This window comes from Muscardinus avellanarius (assembly GCF_963383645.1).
Source record: "Muscardinus avellanarius genome assembly, chromosome: 3".
Taxonomy (NCBI): domain Eukaryota; kingdom Metazoa; phylum Chordata; class Mammalia; order Rodentia; family Gliridae; genus Muscardinus; species Muscardinus avellanarius.
The window spans coordinates 167,222,633-167,246,871 of record NC_137788.1 but is presented as its reverse complement, the minus strand read 5'-3'; the positions used below and the strand labels follow the sequence as shown (position 1 = coordinate 167,246,871).

General features: G+C 52.9%; 1 protein-coding gene across 1 annotated transcript in view; it reads left to right on the top strand.

The window, feature by feature from the left end:
• The window catches only part of OCA2 (OCA2 melanosomal transmembrane protein), a gene marked incomplete at both ends in the record, with an annotated part of 223,570 nt that overhangs the window by 5,434 nt on the left and 193,897 nt on the right, over positions 1-24,239 (top strand). Inside the window, 5 exons of the mRNA XM_080691713.1 lie at positions 913-985; positions 5,863-6,026; positions 9,179-9,261; positions 10,238-10,391; positions 23,956-24,027. Coding sequence (XP_080547839.1) covers positions 913-985; positions 5,863-6,026; positions 9,179-9,261; positions 10,238-10,391; positions 23,956-24,027 — 546 coding nt within the window. The remainder of the gene's footprint in view (positions 1-912; positions 986-5,862; positions 6,027-9,178; positions 9,262-10,237; positions 10,392-23,955; positions 24,028-24,239) is intronic.

Genomic DNA, 24,239 nt, shown 5'->3' with positions numbered 1-24,239 from the left:
CTTGCCTGGCCCTCTGCCTGACTTTTCTTTGAAGGAGATGCTGGGCACACATGGGTAGTGGGGCTGGGGTGGGCAGCCCAGGAAGCCCGTCCCTAGGAGTGCTGACGGGGTTTTGAGTGTAGGCAGGACTGTGCGTGACAGTGCATCTGCTCCTCTGGTGTGACATTCAGATGCAGGGTGGTGCTGAGCTGAGCGGGTCACCTCCTAAAGCCCGCGAGGGGGAAGGCAGTGGTACGAGACAGGAAAGCCCCGTGTGGATCAGAATCCGTTATCCTAGCTCTGATGAAGTCACAGTTTTACTTTTCCACTGCTTGTATGCCCGGGCATGCCAGACGTGTGTGGTTCAGAAGCCCCTGGTCAGCAGGGCCGGAGGGTGTGCTGGACGTTCAGAGGTAGAGGTCCTGTGGCCAGGTCTCGCGCAATCCCTAGAGCCAACGTGGGCTGCGTCTAGTCTCCAGCCTTCTCTGGGACCTGGAGTTTTGTGACTTGCAGACACTTTTTGAAATAGAATTTGAGGCATTTGCTTTGAACCTCTGTAACAGGTCAGCTGAAGACCCCTTAACTGTCTGATGGTATGCTGAGTTCTCTGCAACTCCCACAAATACCTGTTACAACCATCTCAGAGGCCACATTCCTCTGCTCTTCTGTGTGGGGAAACCACAGTAATCCACCATTGACAATTTAATTCTGTGGCTGACTATTTCATCCTTAAAACTGGCAAATATCAGAAATCAAGGCCCTTTGTAGCTGAATATTTTAAGATCTGAGAAAAAGCTATTCAGAGTAAGCGGATGTAGTGGGAATGTGGAATCATTACCATCACCAGATCTATATTTTAACAGTAATCAAAATTGTTTAAATCATGTTGCTTTCGTATCAACATCTATCCTGAGCTGTTTCTGACTGTTACAGGTTTTATTCAGCCTGTATCCAGCTGAAGGCAAGCTGTGGCAGTTGCTGGCCGTGTCCCCGCTGGAAAGCTATGGTATCCACCATCTATGGCCGCGAGCTCAGCCCTCACGGGGGAGAGTCACGAAGCCGGAGAGATCCGGGCCGCCCTGCCCGTGCCCTGGGCGTGTCTCCCGTGGGTCAGGGCTGTGGAGGGCGGCTGGCGTAGCGTCCCCGCAGAGGGCCGATGGCGGCCGGGCCCGCTCCAGCAGGGGCCTGGCTTTCTTGCGGCCCTGCTGCACTCTGGCGTGAGTGAGCGCCCTCCCGGCACAACACCAGCGGTCCTCCTGGGCGCCACCTCCCTGTGAGGACAATGCTGTCTCTTCAACCTCTGTTTTCTTTTACCCTTCTCACATGCTTGGAACCTTAGGATTAAGGCAGACGCTTGGTGTAGGAGAGACGAGACTGAGCTCAGTAGTTTTTAAGTGTGGACTGAGCCAAGCTTAACTCCTGCAGGCACTTGGTGGAGGGGTTGCCTGCATCTGGCCAGATCAGCTTTGCTGAGGTTCATGGTTGCTATGGCAACTGGGGCCCAGCTGCAGGGATTATAGGGATTCCCACCAGCCCTGGGCTGGCCTTGCACCCCCGTCTGTGGGGTAGAGCTGCTCCTCCACCCGCACTCCCAAATACCAGATTTGATATCTGATCCTCTTCCCAAGCCAGGGGTGGAGTTTTCACCTTAGGGGAGATACAGGAGGTGGGTGTGGGTGAAGCTAGTGGCCATGTCTCGAGGGTGGTACTTGGCATCCGCACCTGTCTCCTTGTTGCCCCTGGGGCACCCACTGGGGCTCCTGGAGAGACCGCCTGCAAGAAGAGGTCCACACCCCTACCCGTGGGACCCAGAGCTGCCCACCCCACGCCGGACACTTTGAGCCCCTTGGAGTTTCTGGCCTTGTCAGTCAGTAGATGTCCCAGGGCAGCCCAGACGGGTTAGGACAGGAAGAGCCATGGTAACCCCAGGGAGCTGGTCAGCCCCCGAGCTCTGGTGTGCCACGTTTATTCTGAAGCATTGTGTCAGGTTCCTTCCTGAGCAGCCGAACGTGTCCTGAGCCTGTCCCAGCAAACCCTCTTTCTCCTCAGCAGGAGTGACCTGCCTGTTTGAATCAAGGGGGAAAGAGGTAGGGAGATGGAGGAGCCAGGCAGGAAGGCGGGTGCCGGGGAATGTCCCTCCAGCCTGTGGAGCACCGCCTTCTAGGAGCGCTGATGTGGCTTCCTCTGGCCCTGTGGAGAGCGAATGATGTCACTATGCATGTCCTGTGGATTTTGGGAAGCTCCCGCATCCTATCCCAAGAGCCCACGGAGGGTCCGTGCAAGCTGAGGGCGCCAGCGTGAGCTCCAGGCCTGTGGAGGGTGCCTGCGTGTTGTAGAGCACAAGGTGCTGCTGGAGTTGAGGGAGGGCGAGGGCCTTTGAGAGCGATTCTCAGAGAGAGGGTATGGGTGCAGCAAGCCTGGCTAGCAGGTGACTCAGGGCTGGGTCACCTCCAGGGTGTCACTTTGAGCACAGAGCCCTGCACTCTCTGCTGGCCCCCTGGATGGGGCCTGGGTGAAGGGCCATGTCTGTTGTAACAGGAAGGGCTTCAGGAGAAAGCCCTGCTCTCCGTGAGCAGGGGATAACAAAGCCGCCTTTCCCTGTGAACCTCTGATCTCCTTGTGGCAGTCAGGCTGTCTGCGTGGTAATTACGGGGTTTGTTTTAGAAACCTGTAATCACAGGCACCCGAAGTCCCTTGTCCCTGCACGTTCTGTGCTTGCTGTGCAGGAGGCTGGAGGAGACTCTAGGTCAGCAGGCCAGCGGGCAGGAGGGCCAGTCCTCCAGGCCAGTCAGTTGCTGCCTCCCGCCCTCCCTTCATCTCTACTACTTCTACGTCTTCTCCTTTCTCTCTCATTCTTCTTCTTCTTCCTTTCTTTTTTCCTTCCTGTATCCAGGACTCTTGGAGAATTTGAAGGACATGGTATGCCCAGTGTGGGGGAGTTAAGAAATCTTCCCCTCGCCCTTCTGTTCTTTCCAGACAGGAGCCCTGTAAAGTAGACCGACAAAGACAGAGTAACGAGAAAAGTACCTGGGGAGACTTCTGCTGTAGGGGTCTGGGGAGTCACGGCGTCCCTGTGGAGTGCCCGAGGCCTGGCACTGGGAGCTGGTGGCCCAGGGTCCAGTGTGGTCTCAAGGCCTGGGGACCCAGACCACCCAAGGCGGAAGGCCCATGTGCAGCCAGCATCAGGCAGAGTGGAGGCCCACGCCCACCTCCCCAGCCTTGTTCTCTCTGGGCCCTCGGCGAATCGGTGGTGCCCACCCACACTGGGGAGGGTCGGCCATCTTTATGTGGCCGACCACTTCTGATGTGATCGCATTTGAAAATACTATCACAGACACGCCCAGAAATGATGCTTATACCAGGTATCTGGACATCATCAGCCCAGAGGAGCTGACCTCAAAGTTTCTACTGCAAGACAGAGGAACTTGCCCGTGTCAGGGGTGGGGGATTTCAGCAGGAGTCTTGCTAGAGTTAGGCTCCGAAGCTCACAGGTAAGGCCAAGGTCAGGCCTACCAGGCAGGGCTCAGAGGAGCCTGGCCAAAGTTCAGCGGAGGAGGGACGCCTTGGCAGGTGTAGCCAATCCCGAAGCTTGGTGGCTCTGTGGCCATCTGAAGGGCAGGCTTCAGAGGGCTTTGCAGCTCAGGTGCAAGGGAAGGCCCTCTGCAGGCTCTCAGACACGCTCCAGCCCACGGCAGCTCGGACAAGCTGTTCAGAAGCAACACGCTCGGGCATCCTTCCACCGAGGACAGCGCCTCTCCAGCCCGCCCAGACCGGAGCAGCGGAGGCCATTCCTGTTGGAGGTACAGAAGGGGGCACTTAGGAGCTCAGAGGAAGAGGACGCACGGAGGAAGTCAGGCAGGCCCTGACTGGGCGCAGATTTCGGCAACGGGCAAAGCCAGAGAATGGAGGGGTTCTGTCTTCTCTCCTCCACACTCCTACTGCACGACCCTGGCCTAGGCGTCAAGGACTTCCAGGACACGGCCACGGACAAATGGCCATGAAGCAAATACTGAGGAGGGCGTTTAATGTGGTGGGAAGTACGTTAGCCTTTGCAGAGGCAGAGAAATGAATAAGATGGAGCTCGCTCTTTGAGGGGCTTACACCAGCTGTGGAGAAAATCTAAAACAAACTGTAGGACAGTGTAAGTAAACACTGCGTGGCCGAGAGGTAGAATCCCCCAGGGGAGGGCTGCAGGGGCAGGTGTGCGGAGGAGCCTTCGAGTGAGACCTGAAAGGACAGGAGAGGGCGCTGTGGACAGCTCAGGGTGGCTGGGAGGCAGGGGTCAACCTGGCCATTGGAGGCTGATACGGGAGGATTGCAGGTTCACCGCCAGCCCCAGGAACTTAGTGAGCCCTTGGTGCAACTCAGTGAAAGTAAAATAGGGCTAGGGTGTAGTTCAGAGGTAGAATGCCCTAGGTTCCATCCCCCCCCCCCCCACACACACACTTAGCCACTGCCTGGAGTCTGGACCTTCAGGGTGGTCTTTGGGCACCTACAGATGTGTGGATAGGAGGGGCAGGAAGCTGTGTGCTAGGCCAGGCCCCCTGACCTCTGCGCACTCCTTTTGGGTGGTAGTTTTGGGGTGTGGTGTCCTGCGGTCCTCTCACTAGCCCTCGAGACCATTCCACTTTTGCTGCCGGAGAAGCCTGCTGCTCTCCCCACGGCGGCCTCCAGGTGGCACTGTGCCCCTTCCAGGCGCATGGGGTCTCCAGAATCCATTCTAAGATGCTTCTGAGTCGGCCCTGGGGAAAAATCAGGACAGGAATAATTTCAGGAGTGGCGGAAGCAACAGAGCCTGTCGGGCATCCTCTGTGAACATTCTGCCCCCACCTTCGCGTCTGTTCTGGGTCCCAAGTACCATCAGCGATGTGCAGGGGGCCCTCCGTGGAGCTCGGCGAAGCTGCCCCTCTGCCCTCTCATACACGACAGGGCGGATAAAATGCTCCCTTTATACTCAGGAATTCTTAGCAGCCCATTTTGCTAGAGGAACAGAACAAGGGAAGACTGAACCTCCGCCGGCCCTCCCTAAAACCGGGTGCAAATCCTGTAGATTCCCTAGCGCCAGCAGAGTTCGCCTCCCCCAGGTCCGCTCTGCAAACCACCTACTCCTTTTACTTGAGGAAGAGCACGGGCCCACGACAGCACCTGCTGCTAAGAGGCTTTGGAGACCCAATGTAAGCACACGTCGCTGGGAAGTTTATTTCCCCTCTTACCTCAGTTTCCTGTTCAGGATCAGAAGTGACCGGGTAGAGCTTGTGTAGCGTCCCAGTGCTCCTGGATCCCCCGAGGCCCCGGCACCTGGCGGTGGCGGTGGCAGCGGGGCCCTGAGTCAGCCCCCCCCCCCCAGGAGCTCCTGAACCTGCAACACACTCTAGCAGGGACACAGGAGCTGCGAGGGATGGCCGCGGGCCAGGCGCCCAGAGCCCCTGGGGTGCAGGAGCCTCTTTTCCTTCTGAGGAGGAAGGAGCCCCATCCTCTCACTGCGGGGAGCATCATTGATTTCACCTGTTCCAGATCCTTGCTTTTCTTCCTGGGATTTCTCCACCTTGCAAATGTGGGGCTGGCGGGTTGGGGTTGGTTCATCCGTTCTCACCTGTGGCACCCCGCTACCTGCCAGCTGTGGGGTGCGAGGGAGTTCTGTGATAGCTGTGGCGAGGGAGCAGGTAACTGCGCGCAGCTGCGGAGACGCCATGTGGGCTTCCACATGGGAGCCGGCGTGGGGCCAGGTGGGAACAGCTGCGTGTGCAGGACAGTGGGCGGGGGGAAGGCCCGGGGCCTGGGGCGATGGAGGGACGCCTGGAGTGCGTCCCTCCCTGCACCCGTGGGCGGCAGGGGCCGGCGCCAGCCCGCCTTCGCTGGTCGTTCACCTTGACCTGCCCTCAGCTGTGAACCTCAGCGGCCGCATGGACGCCACGCTGCTGCAGGTGGACCTGGCCGGGGCCCTGGCCGCTGGTGGGCCGAGTCCTGCGAGGGACGAGCGCGAGCACATCGTGGTGGAGGTGACGCTTGTGGGCGCCCCGGACGCCAGGCGGCGGCGGCAACAGCAGGTTACACTCTCATTCCACCTCAGTACGAACCAGGCTTCCTCTTGCAGGGGTTCGACGGGGCGCTGTCAGGCAGGACCCCGTATCAGCCGAGCCGTCGCGCTGACTTCTGCTTTGTCACTGGAGTTCTCCGTCCCCCTCCTCTGGTCATTTGGGAGCGCACTAGTTCAGTAAGCTCGGAAGTGTTGACTTCCTCTTTCAGGACCATTTTTCCTGTCCATTCAGGGAATCCTCCAACATTTAAAGTGGTTTTGTTGTGAAGCCTCACCCAGCCTGGGCCTCACCTCCTGGCCTTGTGTTTGTGAAAGATGACCGAAGCACAGTGGGCCGCAAGCGTGGTCCACACCCAGAGGCCCAGGTGAGCCTTGTCTTCGGCGCACGCTGTCCAGCTAGGACGAGAGCCAGCAGCGGGGTGCGGGGGGCCTGGGGCCTCACAGCCAGGGCAGGACCCTCTCCGCGGTCCCACCCGCCTCCCGAGTCCTGGCTTCAGGACCCCAGTGCACGGATACGATGGCTTTTGCACAGAAGCCATATCCCCTGTTCATGGGTTTCCCCTGATACAATCAGCGAGTAGGCGGAAACCCTGCCTGCGTGCAAGGTTGTAGCCCTCCCGGGTTCCGTGCAGAGTGCGGTCCCCAGAGCAAAGCTCTAAGTAGAAATAAGGATGCAGTTTTCTGGCCAGAGGCTCCTGTGACACTATGTTCAAGACTGGCTGCCCTGGTTGTGTCTGGGGATATAGACTTGGTTCCCGATGTGCCATGCCCAGCCGCTGGCCGGCCAGAGGAGAGGTGTGCCCGCTCCTACTGTGTGTCCGTGATCCTTAGGGACCAAGCTGGGCGTCCTGCTAGGTTTTTTTTTTTTTTTTTCAGTACTGGGGATGGAACCCAGGGGCATTCTACTTCCAAGCTACACCCCCAGCCCTATTTTTTATTCTTTATTTTGAAACAGGGTCTCAATGAGTTGCAAAGGGTTTCACTAAGTAGCTGAAGCTGGCCATGAACTGTGATCCTCCTGTCTCAGCCTCCTGGAAGCCGGGATTACAAGCATGCGCCACCACACCGCCTATGTTTTTGTTTTTATTTTTAATTTTTTTGTACTAGAGTTCAAACCCAGGGGCATTCTACCCTGAGCTATACCCGCACGTCCTATTTTATTTAATTTTTTATTTTATAATAGGGTTTTACTAAGTTGCTGAAGCTGGCCTCAAACCTGTCATTCTCTTGTCTTAGCCTCTAAATATTGGGATTATAGGTGTTTACCACCATACCCAGCCCTGCTGTCTTTTAAAAAATTATTTTATAATATAGTTTTGATTGACAGACTATACATATCCAGGGGGCACAGAATGCTAAGTTGCTGTGTGGATATAAGGTATAATGACCAGGTCAGGTGACCAGCATCTCTATCTCCTGCAACGTTTGCCATTCCGGTGTGTTAGGGAGCTTCAGACTCTTTTAGTTATTTTGAAATAGATCATGACTTGTTGACTGTGGTTACCTTACTGTGCTATAGAGCACTACAACTAATTCCTGCTGCTAGCTCCCCTCTCGACAGATGCATATTTAGAAGCCAAATTAAGGGAGCATTTGAGTTTCCCTGCCCCCACAGGAAGGCCTTGAGTAACATGTTGGCAGTCCCCGATGCCCGATGCCTGTGCACAAACCCAGCCCCAGAAGCCCAAAGAACACAGGCGCTTTCCTTGCGTTCTCCTGAGTACACGCTTTTAATCACCCGAGTGTTTTGAGAGAATTTCTCTTAGGCACGTGCATCTCTGCTTGCCCAGTTCAGAGTTCGGATGTTCCGTGTCCTTTGTGATCTGTGAGCATGACTCGAGACGCCATTGCTCTCAGAGAAAATCCCTCCCCACCTGCCTGCTGCCCCTGCCTGCATCGGTCCCTTACACCCTGCTCTGCTGGGGACCAGTGCTGCCCGCTGGGCGGTCTGGGCCCTCCCTGGCAGAGGCTCCTGAGCAGGCCCTGGAGACCCTTCTGGGGCTGGGGCTGTTGCATTCAGGTCGCAAGCAGTTAATTTCAAAGGAAGCCCTTCTCTTAAGTTGCTTGGAGCAGCAGAAGAGTTCTCCTGGCCTTCAGTAACAGTAGTGATTTTTAATCATAGGAGTCAGTATAGTTGATCTGCCCTGTCCACGAGTTCCATATTCCAGGATTCAGCCAACCGAACATCAAAAGTATTTGTGAGAAAAGAATTGTGCCTGTACTGGGCACGCACGAAATCCTTTCCTTCCTGTGATTGCCTGTGTGATACAGTGTAAGGATACTTTACAGGGCATGTACCTTGTGTAAGGCACCACAAGTAATCTAGAGATGATTTAAACTATAAGGAAGCCAGGCGTGGTGGGCACGCTTGTAATCCCAGCGCTTGGAAGGCAGAGACAGGAGGATCTCGGGTTCGCGGCCAGCCTCAGCTACTTAGTGAGGCTCTCCGCAACTTAGTGAGATCCTGTTTCCAAATAAAGAAGAAAAACTAGGGCTGGGGGTGTAGCTCAGAGGTAGAACGCCCTGGGTTCCATCCCTGGCACCACTCACACACACAGTATGAGGAAGGACGCGTGTAGACCGCAGCAGCCCCGTGCCCGTGCGCATCCCCTTGAGCTCTTGGTGCACGTGGGATCCCTGGACATGCGCTGCAGACTGAGGGTGACTGGACTCACCTCTGCGCCTCCCCTATCTTCATAGACAATTCTGTATTCATACTTCTTAATTCTTTTTGTCTTAATATCCTCTGAATTGTGGAAATTCTCATCCCCACACAAATTGGGCACACTCCTAGGGTCAGAAATGTGGGGCTCATGTATAAAAATGCTTTGCAGACTGGTGTGGTGGCACGCGCCTATGACCCTAATACTTGGGAGGCTGAGACAGGAGGATTGCATGTTCGAGGCCAGCCTCAGCAACATAGTGACATCCTCAGCAACCTGGGGAGAACTTGCTTCAAAACAGACAATCAATCAAACAAAAGGGCTGGAGGTGTGGCTGGAGGCGATGCCCCTGGACTCGATCCCCAGGAACGCAGCACGCACGCGAGCACGCTCGCCCTCGCTCTTCTCCTCTTCTCGTTTAATGAACGGAGTGGCACTGGAGCCCAGGAGAGGCTCCGGTGAGCAGCCTTACCCTGGTTTTCCACCTTGGCTGTTACAGGTCACTCACAACTGGACGGTGCTTTTGAGCCCAAGGAGCAGTGAGCACTCGGTGGTGAGCAGGACCTTTGAGGTACTGAGCAGGTGAGGTGGGTTCTTGGGTGGTGGAGGTCTTAAGGCAGACGGGCTGTCTTGGTCTCTTTTCTATTGCTATAACAGAATACTCGAGACGGGGAAGCTATAGAGACCGGAGGTTTATTAGCTTACCGTTCTGGGGTCAGAAGGTCCAAGAGCCTGGTGCCAACATGCGCACGGCCCCCGGGGGAGGACTTCCTCGCGCCACTCAGAGGCAGCGAGTGTCCTGGCGCGGCTCTCTTCCTCTCCCTGTGAGGCCATCGTGGGATTCCTGCTTCTCACCTCATCTAGCCCTCAGAACTTCCCAAGGCCTCGCCTCCAAACACCATCGTCTTGTGAATTTAGGAACTAAGTTTCTAAGACACAGCCTTTTGGAGGACACAGTCCAACCAACCAAAGCGTTTGCCTGAAAAGTTGGACTTTTTATTTTTGGAGGTACTGGGGTTCCTGGAAACCCTTCTACCTCCGGGCCACACTCCCAGACCTATTTTTTATATTTTTATTTGGAAGCAGGGTCTCTTAAATCAGCGAGGCTGGCTTCGAACCTGCGCAATCCTCCTGTCTCTGCCTCCCAAGCGCGGGGATTACAAGCGTGCGCCACCACGCCGCACCTCTTTTCTTTAGTGCCAATGCAGTCTGTGCTCTTGGCCAGGGTGCGAGCCCCGGGGGCTGCCGTAACAGCTCAGAGCTGATGGCTTCCACGTGGGCCATCTCCCAGTCCCGGAGCCTGTCCTCCTAAGGACTCCGTGTGACCGTGATAGGCTGCTCTTGCCACAGAAAGGCGGCGTCTTGCATCTCGTGGACTGACCTGTGCTCAGTGCTCTCCCCACCGTGAGGCTGGGCTTTGGGCCGAGCCGTCCCGAGGCCCCTGGGCTCTGGTCATGACCGTGGCTGACCGCTGCAGAGGACACCCGGAAAGGACCCTCCTCGTTGGCCTAGGGCGTGCATCGCGGGCCGGCTGCCGAGTCTTTGCTGTGTTCTGCAGGGAGACGGTTTCCATCCGCATCCGGGCCTCCCTGCAGCAGACGCAGGCCGTCCCTCTCCTGCTGGCCTATCAGCACCTCCGCGCGAGTGTGGAAGCGCAGGTGACCATCGCCGCAGCCATCCTCACGGGCGTCTACGCACTCATTATATTTGAGGTAACGATGGAGCATGCCTGCTCCCCTTGACCTCAGAGTGGCCAGGATATTCTAACTCTTGGGTGCTGTGGTGGGCTCAGTCCTGACTACTTAATTACATTGAAGTAATGTTGTTAAAATTAGCATGTCTCTCGTTCAGAGTAGGAAACAAACAGAAGTGTACCAGAATATTTGCTGGCTCAGGAGTGCTGACATGTGAGAGTTGGGTTGTGAGCAGTCCAGCCAGTGTCCACGGGAGAGCAGATCCTGCACCCGGTTTTCTACCTCTGCCTGCTGATCACACAAGTATGGTCTTGAGGGTGAACTTAAGATGAGTTCTGGGCCACTCTGGGCCCCAGGAGTTTCATGTGTCTGGTGGACATGTTAATAGTCCAGAGGAGGTTACTTTTTGGTCACGGGAGCTCATGAGCTATGTGTGGGGAGGATTACATCACCTTGCTAATGGGCATTTGCACAAATGGTCCCAAGTAGATGATTGGGCCTCACAGACTCTGAGGTAGCTGTTCTTTGGAGGGTTTCATTGCTGTGACCAAATCCCAAATCCCAGGCTCGCAGATGGGAAGCCGGTGTACACCACAAACACCATTTCCATGCAGTCTAGGTGTGCTGCGTAGGCCTATGGCCGCATGCCCTGCCCAGACCCACATGACAGCTTTCTCAGTGACACGGGGCTCACGGGGCAGGAGCAGCCTCGAGAGGCCCCCTTGGATGAGCTGGGGTCACCACCGCCCCACTTCTAGGGGGTCAGTCATGGTCTGTTCTGTGGAGTGTCCCACAACCAGAGATTGGCCTGCGGATCCGCAGGGGCCAGCGACCCTGTCCCCTCTGTTCCTGACAGACTCTAGGTGAGACCCGGGGGCTTCAGGCCCCACCGCGAGCCCGTGTGTGGCCAAGCACGCAGGCGCCTGTGTTGCCTGCTTGCTGGGGTGCTGAGGGAGCCCAGAGGTTTGGGTGGTGGCCGCCCGCAGGTCCACTCTCAAGCAGCCGCCACCCCGAGTGTTCACTATGGCTTTCTGTTTCTGTCATTCCATCCGCATTTCTTCTTCTTCTTGGTTTTTTTTTTTTTTGGTGGTCCTGGTGGTGAAACCCAGGGGCTTTTCTGCCTCTGGGCCATGCTTCCAGATCTGTTTTATACTCTGTTTGGAAAGAGTTGCGGAGAGCCTCACTCAGAAGCTGAGGCTGGCTGGATGAGATCCTCCTGTCTCAGCCTCCCAAGCGCGGGGATTACAAGCCTGCGCCAGCATGCCCGGCTCGTTCCATCGCATTTCTACCTGAGTCATTCTGTACGGAGAACTTGCTCCCACTGAACGCTGTTAACGAGAGGTGGCTTATGCCGAAACACAGACTAAGTTGTTCTCCTTTAACTGTCCGTTTTCCTGTGACTGCGCCGTCCTGTGGTCTACACGGGGCTGGTTTAGTTTCTCTCTCCCCTTTTTCCGAGTGTCATTTTAAACTTTGGGATTCAACATATTTAATGTGCTTTAGTCAATGATTATTAATGCAAAAGTACAGCTAAATGGCAGTTTGCTTTTATGTGTTTTTAATGTTTCTTTTTTGTTGACATGGAATAATCATGCACATTTGTGGGTACAGTGTGATAACTCATGCATGAACACAGCACAGACCAGCCGAATCCAGCAAGCAGCGCTCCTTCTCGCAGGGCTCCTCGTAGTGGTTCTTCCTGGCCTCTCCTGGGGTCTTCAGAGGCCTGCAACAGGTTGTTGGAGCGAGTCAGCACGCTGCGTGGCGCTCTGGAGTGCGCTGCTCTCTGCAGCGGTGTCTTGTCCTGCTTTCTACAACCTCTGCTGAGCCCGACCCCGCGCCCTGCCAGCCTCTGGGAGTCCTGACTGCAAGTCGGTATTCGTCCTTCTGTGCCTGGTGTATTTCACTAAGACAGCGTCCTCCAGTTCCATTCATTTTGCAACAAATGACAAGATTTCATATTTTATGGCTGAGTAATATTTCATTGTGTACCCCGCACTGTGCGTGTGTGTGCGTGTGTGCGAGAGAGAGAGAGAGAGAGAGAGAGAGAAGGAGAAGGCCCAGGGGCATTCAACTTTAGAGCTACACTTCTAGCTCTATTCTTTTAAATTCAGAAACAGAGTCTTGCTAAGTTGCTGAGGTTGGTCTTGAACCCGCGATCCTCCAGTGTCAGCCTCCCAAGTACTGGGGTTACAGGTGTGCGCCACCGTGCTTTCGTTTCCATTCTCTGCTGGTGGACACCTTAGTTGGTTCTCCATCTTAGCTTCATGGGCAGTGCCTCAGGAGACGTGGGCGTCTGGGTGTCTCTTCAACATAACCGTCTGATTTCCTTTGGCTATGAGCCCAGAAGTGGGACCATGAGATCAGAGGGCATTTCTACTTAGAGTTTTGGAGGATCCTGCCTACTGTCACCTGTGATGGGCGTGCTTATATTTCTAAAACTTTCTCCACGTATCTTCCAGTCTTTGCAGTTTTTTTTATTATAGCCATTCAGAGTATTTTTTCACAAACGTGTCCAATACTGACTTTTTAAAGGCTTCTCTCTTCTTCTAGAGTGTTGTTTGTCCTTTTGGCATAATTGGCAACTTTTGAGAATGGCAGTCTTTATAGAGCCTCATAAGTGTTTATCAGCTGGCCTTTGTAAGCATAATTTTTATTCATGCACTCTAGCTGAGCATGACGGTGAGGTTCATAGTGAAGCCGCCGTGCCTGTGCTACCGTTGCTTGGCCACCTCCTTCCCTGTGTCGTCCCGTCCCTCTGTCCCTGCTCCTGTGCGTGACTCACAGAGCCGCACTCTGTGCGGGTCCCTCCGGCTCCTCCCCTTTCCCTCCGCCCTCCTCACAGCCCTCCCGCTGCTCTGTGGCCTCTCCCCTCCTCTCTCTTCTCTCCAGCGTCCGCAGAGGAGAGAGAACGCCTGGCCCTTGACTTTCTGAGTTTGGCAAATCTCACTTTGCACAATGCTCCATCCATTCCTGCAAATGAGAGAATTTTGTTCTTTATGTCTGAGTAAAACTCCAACTAACAGTCATAACACCCCTTTCCCTGTCCCCTCCGGCCTCCCTGGATCTCACAGCCGTGAGCTTCCCTTCCTTCCACACCCTGTTCATCTGTTGGCTCCCGAGTTCATTTAATCAATCTCCCTCCCTCCCTCTATCCCGCTCTCCTTCCTTCCACGCCCCTTGATCCATCTTTTATTCCCCTTCTTCTCTCGCTCTCTTTTCTTCCCTCTCTCCCTTCTCTCTGTAGTTCCCATCTCTCGCCTGTCGCAGTGGCCAGGACAAGGTGGTGAGCATGGATGGCCTGGCCTTGCCCCGTCATGAAGGGAAACTCCAGTCTTCCGTCAGTAAGCACGCTATTGGCTCTCGATGTTTGTAGCTGTTGTTTAGGAGACCGAGGAAATTCTCTTTTCCTGTTGTACTGTGTTTTTTTTTTTACCCTAACTGGGTGCTGAGTTCTGTGAGTGTTTGTGTCATTGAGGTGATCTATGATTTGTCTTCATCCGCCATTTGGTGTGGCTGGTTGCATTGATTCACTTAGAATATTGGACCAGGATTGAATAACTGGAACAAACCTGTGTGTGTGTGTGTGTGTGTGTGTGTACTAGAAATTGAACCCAGGGGCATTCTACCTATAAGCTACACCCCAGCCCCATTTTATTTTTTATTTTAAAATAGGGTCCACTAAGTTGCTGTGAGCTTTGTTTGGCCTCAAGCCTACAGACCTCCCGTCTCAGCCTCCCAAGTACTGGATTGCAGGTGTACGCCTCCATGGCGAGCAGTCTCTCTTTCTCTAATGTGTTTATTACTATAATCCAGTTTTACTCAACACTGGTTAATCTGCATGCTATGGATTTTGACCTGTTGCAGTTCAGTTTTAGTTTTCTCTAAAAATTAAAAAAATTTCCCCCTGAGATTTCCTCCTCGCTACATCTCTTACATAGACATTTGTTGTCTAATTTTTAATGCTAGTAATTTTTCTGTCATCTTATTTTTCTGTCATCTTTCTTATTCACTTATGGTCAAAGAACTTACTTGACATTCAATTCTTTAAATTTCTTGATTTTTTCTGTGGCCTGTCTTGGTGTCAGAAGACAAGCCTGGCGGCTAACGATGACATGGCTCTCCCTGCCTTATAGCCCTCGTGTAACTTGTGAGTAGCAATTCTAGATGGTGAGGCCAAGCAGCAACGTGTGAAATGCCTTCTGTTGTGTTTAGACTTGACACAAGTGTGCAGATGTGTCAGGATCTGAAACTTCTGTGAGGTCTGTGCTTCCAAAGTTCCCTGGGGCACCGTCCCTGAACGGTGCGCCCCTCCAGAAGTGTGTCAACATTGCAGACCCCCAGGGTCTACTCTGGGAACAGAATTTGACCTGCACGAGGGCTCAGAAGTTCTGTAAGTCTGGGGCCAGGACTGTTTCCCCAGAAACAGAGGTTGCTGGACTCTGCAGGTGGCTTGAGCTGCTGTTACCTGTACCCTACTTCACTGGGGGGTCTTGGGGTGACTACAGACCCCCCACCTGTTGGAGTTTATGGGGACAAAGAAAACATGGCCTGACAGCAAGGAACAGGCTTTATTCAGGACCAAAACCTGGAGGGAGGCAACTGACCTGGGTGTAGAGCTCAGGAGAGCCAGGAGCCGTGACCACGTGGTCTCGGGCAGGGCAGTGGTCGAGGCGTTTCTCCTTCTTTGCTCCTTTGTCCTCGGTTCTCCTCTGGCAAGGCCTCGTGGCTGGCCTGGCGGTGGCCGTGCTTCCCGCTCTCCCTGCCTGCTGTTCCAGCTGTTCCCTGGACACTGCGGCTCCTGCCTCTGCTGCAACTCTTTCCTGACCCGGCCATCCGCTGTATAGTAGTGCTCTGTCCTGTTAGCACGCCTGCTTAGTGCCGGTCCCTGTGCCTGAGTGCAGAGCAGCTTCAGTAAACAGTCATTAAACAGGCCGAGCAGGGCAGCACACGCCCGTGACCCCACGACTTGGGAGGCTGAGATGGGAGGATTGCAGGCTCAAGACCTCAGCGACTTAGCGACAACCTCCATGACTTAGTGAGACCCTGTTTCAAAATTTAAAAAAAAATGGGGTTGAGTATATACCTCAGAGGTAGAATGCACCTGGGTTCAATCCCAAGTACAACACACACACACACACACACACACACACACACACACACTCACACTCACACTCAAGGCAAGGCCTGAGGTCGGGACGGCGTGAGGCACACCACAATCGCGACTCCAGCATTCCCAGGCTCCCCGGAGTCTGCAAGAGCAGGGATGAAAGCGGGCAGGGAATCCCTCGGGTCTTTGATACCTCTGGTCCTGTAGATAATCCTGATGGGCATTTTCATGGGGTCGTATTTCTCATTCTTGTAAAGTCATACTTTTTAAAAGCCCCAAAAAAACCAAGCCGGAGCAACCCTCCCAACTCTTTGTATCTGTAACGGGGCTTCAGGAAATCTCCCAGAGCACCACATTCTGAAAACTCCACAATCACAGCTAAGGCTTCTGGGTCCTTAGACTGTGCAAAATCCCATTAAAACAGTTCTAACACTGTCTTAATGAAAAATACTTCACATCGTAAAGGAGATAATGCTCTCCCTCCATGTGTCCTACAGCCAACCCCTGGAATTCTCTGTTAAGAAAGAAGTATTGCCACCACGGGCTCCTCTCTGCTGGAAATATAACTACTTTTCTCTTCACCCACTTTATCTAATTGAGGCAGAAAGACACAGCCTATGTGTAAGATCACTGCTCTGGGCCCTTTTATATTTAATTTAGGAGTTCATGTACTGTTTGTTTTAAAAATTAACTGTGAAATTAAATTCAAGAGAGACGACTGGAGAATGCCTTTAGTCTTCCAGGGGTCTCCACTTTAATCTACAGCAATGGGAAGCAGATTCGGATGGAAGGAAGAGGCCACCTTTCAGAAAGCAATGCACTAGACCAAGTGGTGTTTTCGCTGGCAGCCTCAAGTTGGGCTTTCCTGTTTGTTCTTGGGGTTTGCGTGGCCGGAGTCAGTCACAGCTCTTCCCAGCGGCTCTTCTTCCCTGCTTCATCCCATTTGGCTACAAGCCTCTTCTTGTACTTCTTCACCGAATGAGTAGCATGGGGTAAGCTTCCCCTACCTTACTCCTGCGATCTCTCTCTCTTCTTGGGATAGGAACTTTAGAACCACAGGCCGACTGGACATCATGTAGTAAAGTTCCTTTGCTTAACAGACAAATGTACTGAATCGCAGAGATGCGTTTGCAGTTGAAGGAGTGAGCCTGGACACAGGCTTCTGACCACTGGGCAGTGTTGCTCAGTTTCTTTGGACAAACTCACAATCCAGTATTTCAAAGTTTCTTAAAGTGGAGAGCCATGTAACTTTCTTAGAAAAATGGCGAGAATTTCCCAGGACCGGTGGTCCTCGGATGGTCCGGAACTTCAGTCGGTGAGCTGGCGCATCCTGCCGTCTGATCAAGTAAGACGTGGATGGTGCGGAGCCAAGGCAGCCAGTGTAGGAAGGACCGTGGTGAGACTTGAGGGTTTCTACTCCACAGAAAATGGCGATGACTGAGACCCAGAAGAAGGAGCGTGTGCAGAGGGCAAGCATGGGGTTCTGAGCATGCTGTGTGTTCATAGATGACCTACAGAGGCAGGCTTTGTAGTTTATAGTTGAGGACATCACAACAGAGAAGTCAAATCACTTGTCCAAAGTCCCCGAGCCTGTAAGGGTAGTAAGACCCCGTCCTTGGTTGCCTTTGGTGTTTAGACATCTCACTTCTCCTCCTGAGGGGTGTAGACATGTCCAACCAGAGTCAGGAAGCTGTACAAGGCTGAAGGATGTCTGCTACCTTACCATGGGTCTGTGTTGCGTAGGCGAGGCTACTTAACCCTAAAAACGTGCAGTAGGGTGAATAAGGAAGCCTCCACAAAGATGTTTGCACAATGGCCTCCAAACCATTTATATATGTCACCAAAGGAACTTTGCAGAGTGATTCACTTGAGGACCTTGAGATCTACAGATGGCCTGGGTGGGCACACGGGCCCTTAAAAGTGGGGGACCCTTTCCAGCTGTGTTAGAGGGAGATGGGACTGTGGGACTGATGTCTACAGTGTGTGGGGCCGAGACCCACCATTGAAGATGGAGAGGAGAGGCCCTGGTTGTGGGGTCCAGGTGGCCTTGAGAGGGGGGAGATAAGGCTGTAGCTCCCCCTGAGTCTGCAGAAGGCTGCCCTGCAGGCACTGCTGCTAGTCCACAAAGACCTCTGTTGGGCTTTGACCCCCATAACTGTAAGACAGCGAGTTCATGGGGGTTTGTGGCAGCAGCCCTGGGAGGCTAATTCAGAGGCGCTGTGAGGGAGATGGGCTTGGGGCATGACGCCTCCACCTAGGGCCAGGCATCCCTTCACCTTCAGGAACACTTGGCCCAGGAGAAGCAGACGTTCTGAAGGCTGCCCCCAGGGATGGAGCCCTCGCTCTGTCTCCGCACGCAGCCAGTCTGTCCCACACCCAGCTCTTCCTGGGGCATCAGCCTCCTCCTGGGGAGGGAAGTGGAGGTGCACAAAGGCATGCTGTGCCCAAACACACGCACACTCCACACATGCGGGCCGTGAGAGCCAGGCTCAGAGAATTTGTCTTCACACATTGTGACCCCCTTTATGTATATGTCAGCACCAGGTGCAGGGGATGAGGGGCCTGGAGATTGACCACATACTTAGAGGAAGGAAGGCTTACTCACTCACAGCTCCAGGGGTTCAGTCCATGGGAGGCTGGGGCCATGGACAGCAGGGCCTGGCAGCAGAGAGTGGGAGGGGGAGAGCACGGGGCAGGAAGCAATCGAGGGTGAGGGGGGGAGGAGCCATGTGTGTAATCCCCAAAGCTGCAGCCGGGCCATGGATTACTGGGATTATAGGCATGAGCCACCACATCTGGCTGATTTTTTTTTCTTTTACTATTAGGAATTAAACCCAAGGTACTAGGGGTTGAACCTCTGAGCTACACCCCCAGCCCTATTTTATTTTATTTTATTTATTTTGAAACAAGTTCTAAGTGTGGAGGATATTGCTGAGTTGCCGAGGCTGGCTTTAAACCTGCCATCCTCCTGTCTCATCTTCCCAAGTACTGGGATACAGGCGTGGGCACCATGCCTGGCACCTGGTAGATTTAGACCTTCAGAAATTTAATATTTGTTTTGTGAGCTAGCGAGTATCTGTGCTGGAGAGTGTCCTGTGTGCACTTGAGCCGAGGGTGCACTCTGCTGCCATCGGGTGGAGTTCCTGCGTGTCTGCCAGGGCTGCTCGGTCCATCGTGTTGCTGAAGTCTGCTGGTCTCTTTTATAAATCGATCTCTGGACTGTCTATCATCACCCGAGAGGTGTGGAAGTCTCTGCAACCATCTCATTGCTGTCGGCTTCTTACCTTAGATTTGTCAGTGCCGACTTTCTATCTTTGCAGACTCTAGTGTGTAGTCTTCATGGTATTTAGATCTTCCTGTTGCGTTAACTCTTGTCTTCACGTATGATCCGACACAGTGCCTCTAGAGGCAGCTTTGGACTTGAAGTCCATTTGACACAAGGTTTGCTACCTGTGGTTGCTCTTTTTCGGCCACCACTGATGGGATGGATGATGGGATGATGGGATGATGAGGTCCGGTTTTGACTCCTTAGCAGCCCCTTCTGCTTGGCGTGTCAGGTGACAGGCTGTGTGGGGACCTCATGTGGCTGTAGAGGGGAGGTGATGGTGGCTGAGGCCCTGGGCTGCCCAGCACCCTTCCTTTCCTCTCCAGGAAGCACTTGGTTCGCTCACTTATGGCAACCCGCTCACTGTGCTGCTGCTGCTGCTGCTGCTGCTGCTCCTCCTCCTCCTCCTCCTCCTCCTCCTCCTCTTCCTCCTCCTCCTCCTTCTTCTTGTCCTCTTCCTCCTCCTCCTCCTCCTCTTCCTCCTCCTCCTCCTCTTCCTTCTCCTCCTCCTCTTCCTCTTCCTCCTCCTCTTCTTCTTCCTTCTCCTCTTCCTCCTCCTCCTCTCCCTCCTCCTCATCCTCTCTGGCTCTGAGCATGAATTGGTGGCTCTTCAGAGCATGGGGGGGCTCTGAGACTGAGGCATTGTGGTTTCTGCCCTCGAGGGCCTTCCAGCCTGGACTGTGGTCAGAGGAGCAGGAGCTGGGAGTGCGCTCAGCTGATGGGCTGGACCAGGAGGCGGCCGCCGTGCTGCCAGGCTGCGTCTGAGTTGCCGGGCTACTGGCAGCGTGTTCTCAGCCCAGAGGCAGCACACTCTGCTTTTCAGCATGTGTGGGAAGAGGACTTTTCAAAACCTTTATACCACTCTTTTTTTTTAATACCACTAGGGATTGGACTCAAGGGTATTCTGAGTTATATTTCCAGATCTTTTTATTTATTATTATTATTATTATTATTATTATTATTATTATTACTAATTACTTGTGGTACTGAGGTTTGAACTCAGGAACATTCTACCTCTGAGCTACACCTCCATCCCAATTTTACTTTTATGTTGAAACAGAGTCTTCCTAAATTGCTGCGGTCTCCCTGAGTTGCTGAAGGTGGTGTTGAACCAGCCATCCTCCTGTCGCAGCCTCCCAGTACTGTATTGTAGGCATGAGCCATCACGCCTGGCTCCTAAAGCATCTTTTAAGAGTCTATTTATCTTTCCATCTTTGGCCCATCTATCGTTTTCATTAATCCTGATAGTCGAAATCTTCTCGGCATGGACATTTAGGGAGATGCGTAATTCTCTAAACTAACAAACTCATCTTGTTTTAGGGTCGTTTAGTTTAGAAGGTTTTATTCCACGCAGTTGCAGCTGGTCATCATGTTTTTCCTTTTTGTGATCCTGGCGATTGAGCCCAGGGTCTGGCTCATGCTAAGAGCATGCTCTGCCATTGAGCTATCCTCCCAGCCCTTCTCTTCTCACAGGATGGGACTCTTCAGCAGGCAGAGGGATGGGTTTCTGACTGGAGGTGGTTGTGTCCACATGTCCCTATGTGCACCTCAGAGCTGTTTATGTGTAGACTGCGTAAAGCCGGCACGTGTCACAAGGAAGAGTGTGTTTACAGAGGGCAGCGGGCGGGTGGTAGCTTGGTGGGGATGCCCTGGTGTTGGTCACCGTGGCCAGCCCCTGGCTCCTGAGCGCTGCGCGGACCAGTGCTGCAGGTGCTGCTGCCCTGCTGTTTGCCCATCGGTCGTCAGGACCTGTTTCCTCCATCTCCTTCCATCTCCCCTCTGCCAAAAGCTCCTTTGGCCTCTCGTGCAGGTTTCTGGTTTTACACTTGAGTAGATGCCCCAGCCCCTCCCAGAGCCAGGAGCTGTCCTGTAGCAAGCCTCGCTGGTCTGAGCCTGGCTCTGCCTCCTCTGCTCTGTGGGAGGGGAAAGGCGCTCAGCGCTGCCGAGGCTGTCTGCGCCTCTGGGAGATGGGCAGTGGCGGCTCCTCCTGGGCCACTGTGGGCACATAAGATGCTGTCTGTACAGCATTCAGTCGGCACGTAGTAGGCGCCCAGTACAAGTCAGTTGTTTTTGTTGTCCAGTACAGCTGTGCAGCGACTAGCAGGAGAATTCTTTTCTGAAAGTTTCTTTTTCCTATAACAACCCAAAGGTTAGATAGGAAGAAAGGAAGCCAGACGGTGTGATCCGTGCCTACAACCCCAGAACTTGGGAGGCGGAGGCAGGATAAGTGCAGGTTCCAGGTCAGCCTCAGCAATGTAGTCAGACTCTCAGCAGCCTAGTGCGAATGTGTTTCAAAACAAAAAATAAGAATTATTTTAAAAAATTAGCTCAGAGGTAGATGTCCCTGGGTTCAGTCCCCAGTACCCAAAGAAAATGAACAGAGGCTTATGTAAGTAAATAGTATACGGACAGGTAAAGAGAGCGGAGAGAGGCACGTGCCTCCAGCTGCCACTGCAGAGACCACACAGTGGGTCCTGTGGCGTCTGCTCGGCCTACACCGTCTTCATTCTTGTCTTGGCCCATTTCCTCTTGCTCTGAGATGCCCGAGACGGGATCAGGTATAAAGGCTAGACGCTCCCTCAGCGCAGGGTCTGGAGGCAGAGTCTCAGCGCAGGTGCTGCCTCTGGATGAGGCTGAGGGCGCTGCCTGGCGGCTCCAGTCCCTCTTCCGCTTCTCAGAAAGCCCTGGGGCCCTGGGGCCAGCCCTCTGACCTCAGGACTGTATTAGGTTTCAGCTCTCGGAGGACTGACTGGGGACCCTCAGCCCACAGCACGTCTCTTCTGTGACCCACATTCGCAGATCTGGATCACAGGTGCCGCTCAGGAGGTGTGAGTGGGATGGGAACAGGGAGGGGATGGCTGCGCATGCTGGGTCTGCCTGGGCCTGCGTTCACAGGCATCTGCTCTGGCCCTGGGCGCCTTGGCATGCTGTGGCATCGCCTCAGCTTCTCTGGCTACCCCGTCAAAGCGGAGGGTGAATTCCTGCTGCACCCGCTTCCCAGGTCCCTCTAGCCACCAAATAAGGAAGGACTGTCAAAATTAAAATGTGTCACAAGCTGAACGGAACAGCAGAACCCAGGTGGAAGGAATTCTAATTAGCAACTTGCTGGATTTTAGGCATTGATATTTTATTTAATCTTTATTTTTTTTTGTGGTACTGTGGAGGGAACCCAGGGGCATTCTACTCTGGTCTACACCCCAGACGCATTTTTTATTCTTTATTTTGAAACAGGGTCTTACTAAGTTGTGGAGGGCCTCACTAAGTGGCTGAGGCTGGCCGCAAACCTGTGATCCTTCTGTCTCAGCCTCCCAAGAACTGGGATTACATGTGTGCGCCCCCACGCCTGGCTAAACATTCATATTTTAAACAAAACTAATTCTTACCAGGTGGAGTGGTGCACAGCTCTAATCTCAGTAATTGAGAATTTGAGACAGGAGGCCAGACCAGTCTCAGGAACTTAGTGAGACCCTGCTTCAAAGTAAAAAGACAAGGCGGCTGAGGGTGTTGCTCAGAGGTAGAATGCTGCTGGGTTCAATCCCCAGTACTACCTCAAGACCAAGCAAGCATATCAACTCTTAAAAGCCTAAACTGTGAACAAACAAATACCTGGCATAAAATTAACTGAAATCTAAGTTTGAATCTAGTGGTACAAATTGTGAGTGAAATGATTATAATCAGAATTTGAGTTTCAGATAATTGCCAATAAGAAAGTCAGATTTTCGTGAGGTGGAAGCCATAAAATAATTGAGTCAAAAACCTCTTTAGAGAATCAAGGAATGAATATGGTCTGTTAGGGTTTAGTTTTCAACTGTCTTGCCACATTCTTTTCCTATTTTTAAGTTTTTGAGGTATAATTTGATTTCATAGTTTCACCATTTGGAGGTATGCAATTAAATCACTTTTACTGAATTTACAGAGTTCCACACCCGTCACCACAATCCAGTCCTAGAACATCTGTCACTTTGTAAGGGTGCCCAGGACCTGTTTTCACTCCGTCCTCACTGGTACCTCCAGCATTAAGGATCCTGATCTTCCTGTTTCTCTAAGTTTACCTGTTTCTAGACAGCTCGACTAAGTGGAGCGGCGCAGCGCAGCGTTGGTTGTGTTTGGCTCCTTAAGCTAGCGCAACTTTTCTTTTGTGTATGTTCACCATCCTGTTCGCGCTCCACACTCTATCACGCCTGTTTACCCACTCACCTTGGGTGGATGTTAGCGACCTTGTCTCCTGTTTAAAACTAATTTGAATAATGTGTCTCAAACATTTTGTGGACATGTGTTTTCATTTCTTTTGGGTAGATTCCAAGCATAATTTTTGAGGGATAGGGTGAATTTAATATTTATTTATTTATTTATTTATTTATTTATTTATTTATTGGTGGTACTGGGGTTCCTGGAAGCCCTTCTACCTCTGGGCTACACTCCCAGACCTATTTTATATTTTTATTTGGAAACAGGGTCTCTTAAGCCAGTGCAGCTGACTTGGAACCTGTGCGGTCCTCCTGTCTCCGCCTCCCAAGCGCGGGGTTCACAGGCGTGCCCACCAGGCCCGGCTTGGGGTGAATTTATATCTAACGTTTTAAGAACCTGCCAGACTGCTTTCCGTAGAGCTACCATTTACACCCCAGCTCCAAGCAGTGTGACAGAAAAACTCCCGTTTTTCTGTCTTCACCTTCTCTGATTTTGTCCTAGAAGTTTCATGTCCATTTGGAGCATAATTAAGTAGAAGAGACCCTTTTGTGATCAGTGATAACACTGACTCTCAGTTACATTGAGCACTTGGTACTTTGGGTTTAGAAACCGTCTTGGTAATTGGGAAGCACAGATTCACGTTGTTGAACTAATGGTTCAGCTGCCCAGGGAGTCTGTGGTAAATAATTAATGCCAGTCTACTGCAGGCTTCCTCGTAGGATGGGCGTTGCTGACCTTCTGTTTTACCAGGGTCGTCTAGTTACGCAGGAAGGGGAAGTGCTTCACTGTGTGGGCTGCTGTGTGTCTGGGGCGGCTGCGCTCTGAGGAGTAGACCCTTGACTCCGTTACTGCATTAGTAGACATGTTATCTAGCGGTGTAGACAGACACATCTACACAGGCTCTTCTGTGTGTTGAATCCCTTTTGGGCTGGAATAAACCCCTTCCCATTTGTCTGCAGATCGTGCACAGAACCCTGGCGGCCATGCTGGGGGCCCTGGCGGCGCTGGCGGCCCTGGCTGTGATCAGCGACGTAAGTGGTGACGTTTTACCTGTTGGCACAGTCAGATGCAGGGCCACTTGAGGGTGTGGGCTGTATTTGGTGTTCTTAATTGTTTTATAGACTATGTCCATGTTTTTGCTTGAGAAAAACCATGCTCAAAGTATGAACTTGCAAAATTTACCATTACTGAGTATTTTTATTTGGCTTTCTCTCTCTCTCTCTCTCTCTCTCTCTCTCCCCTC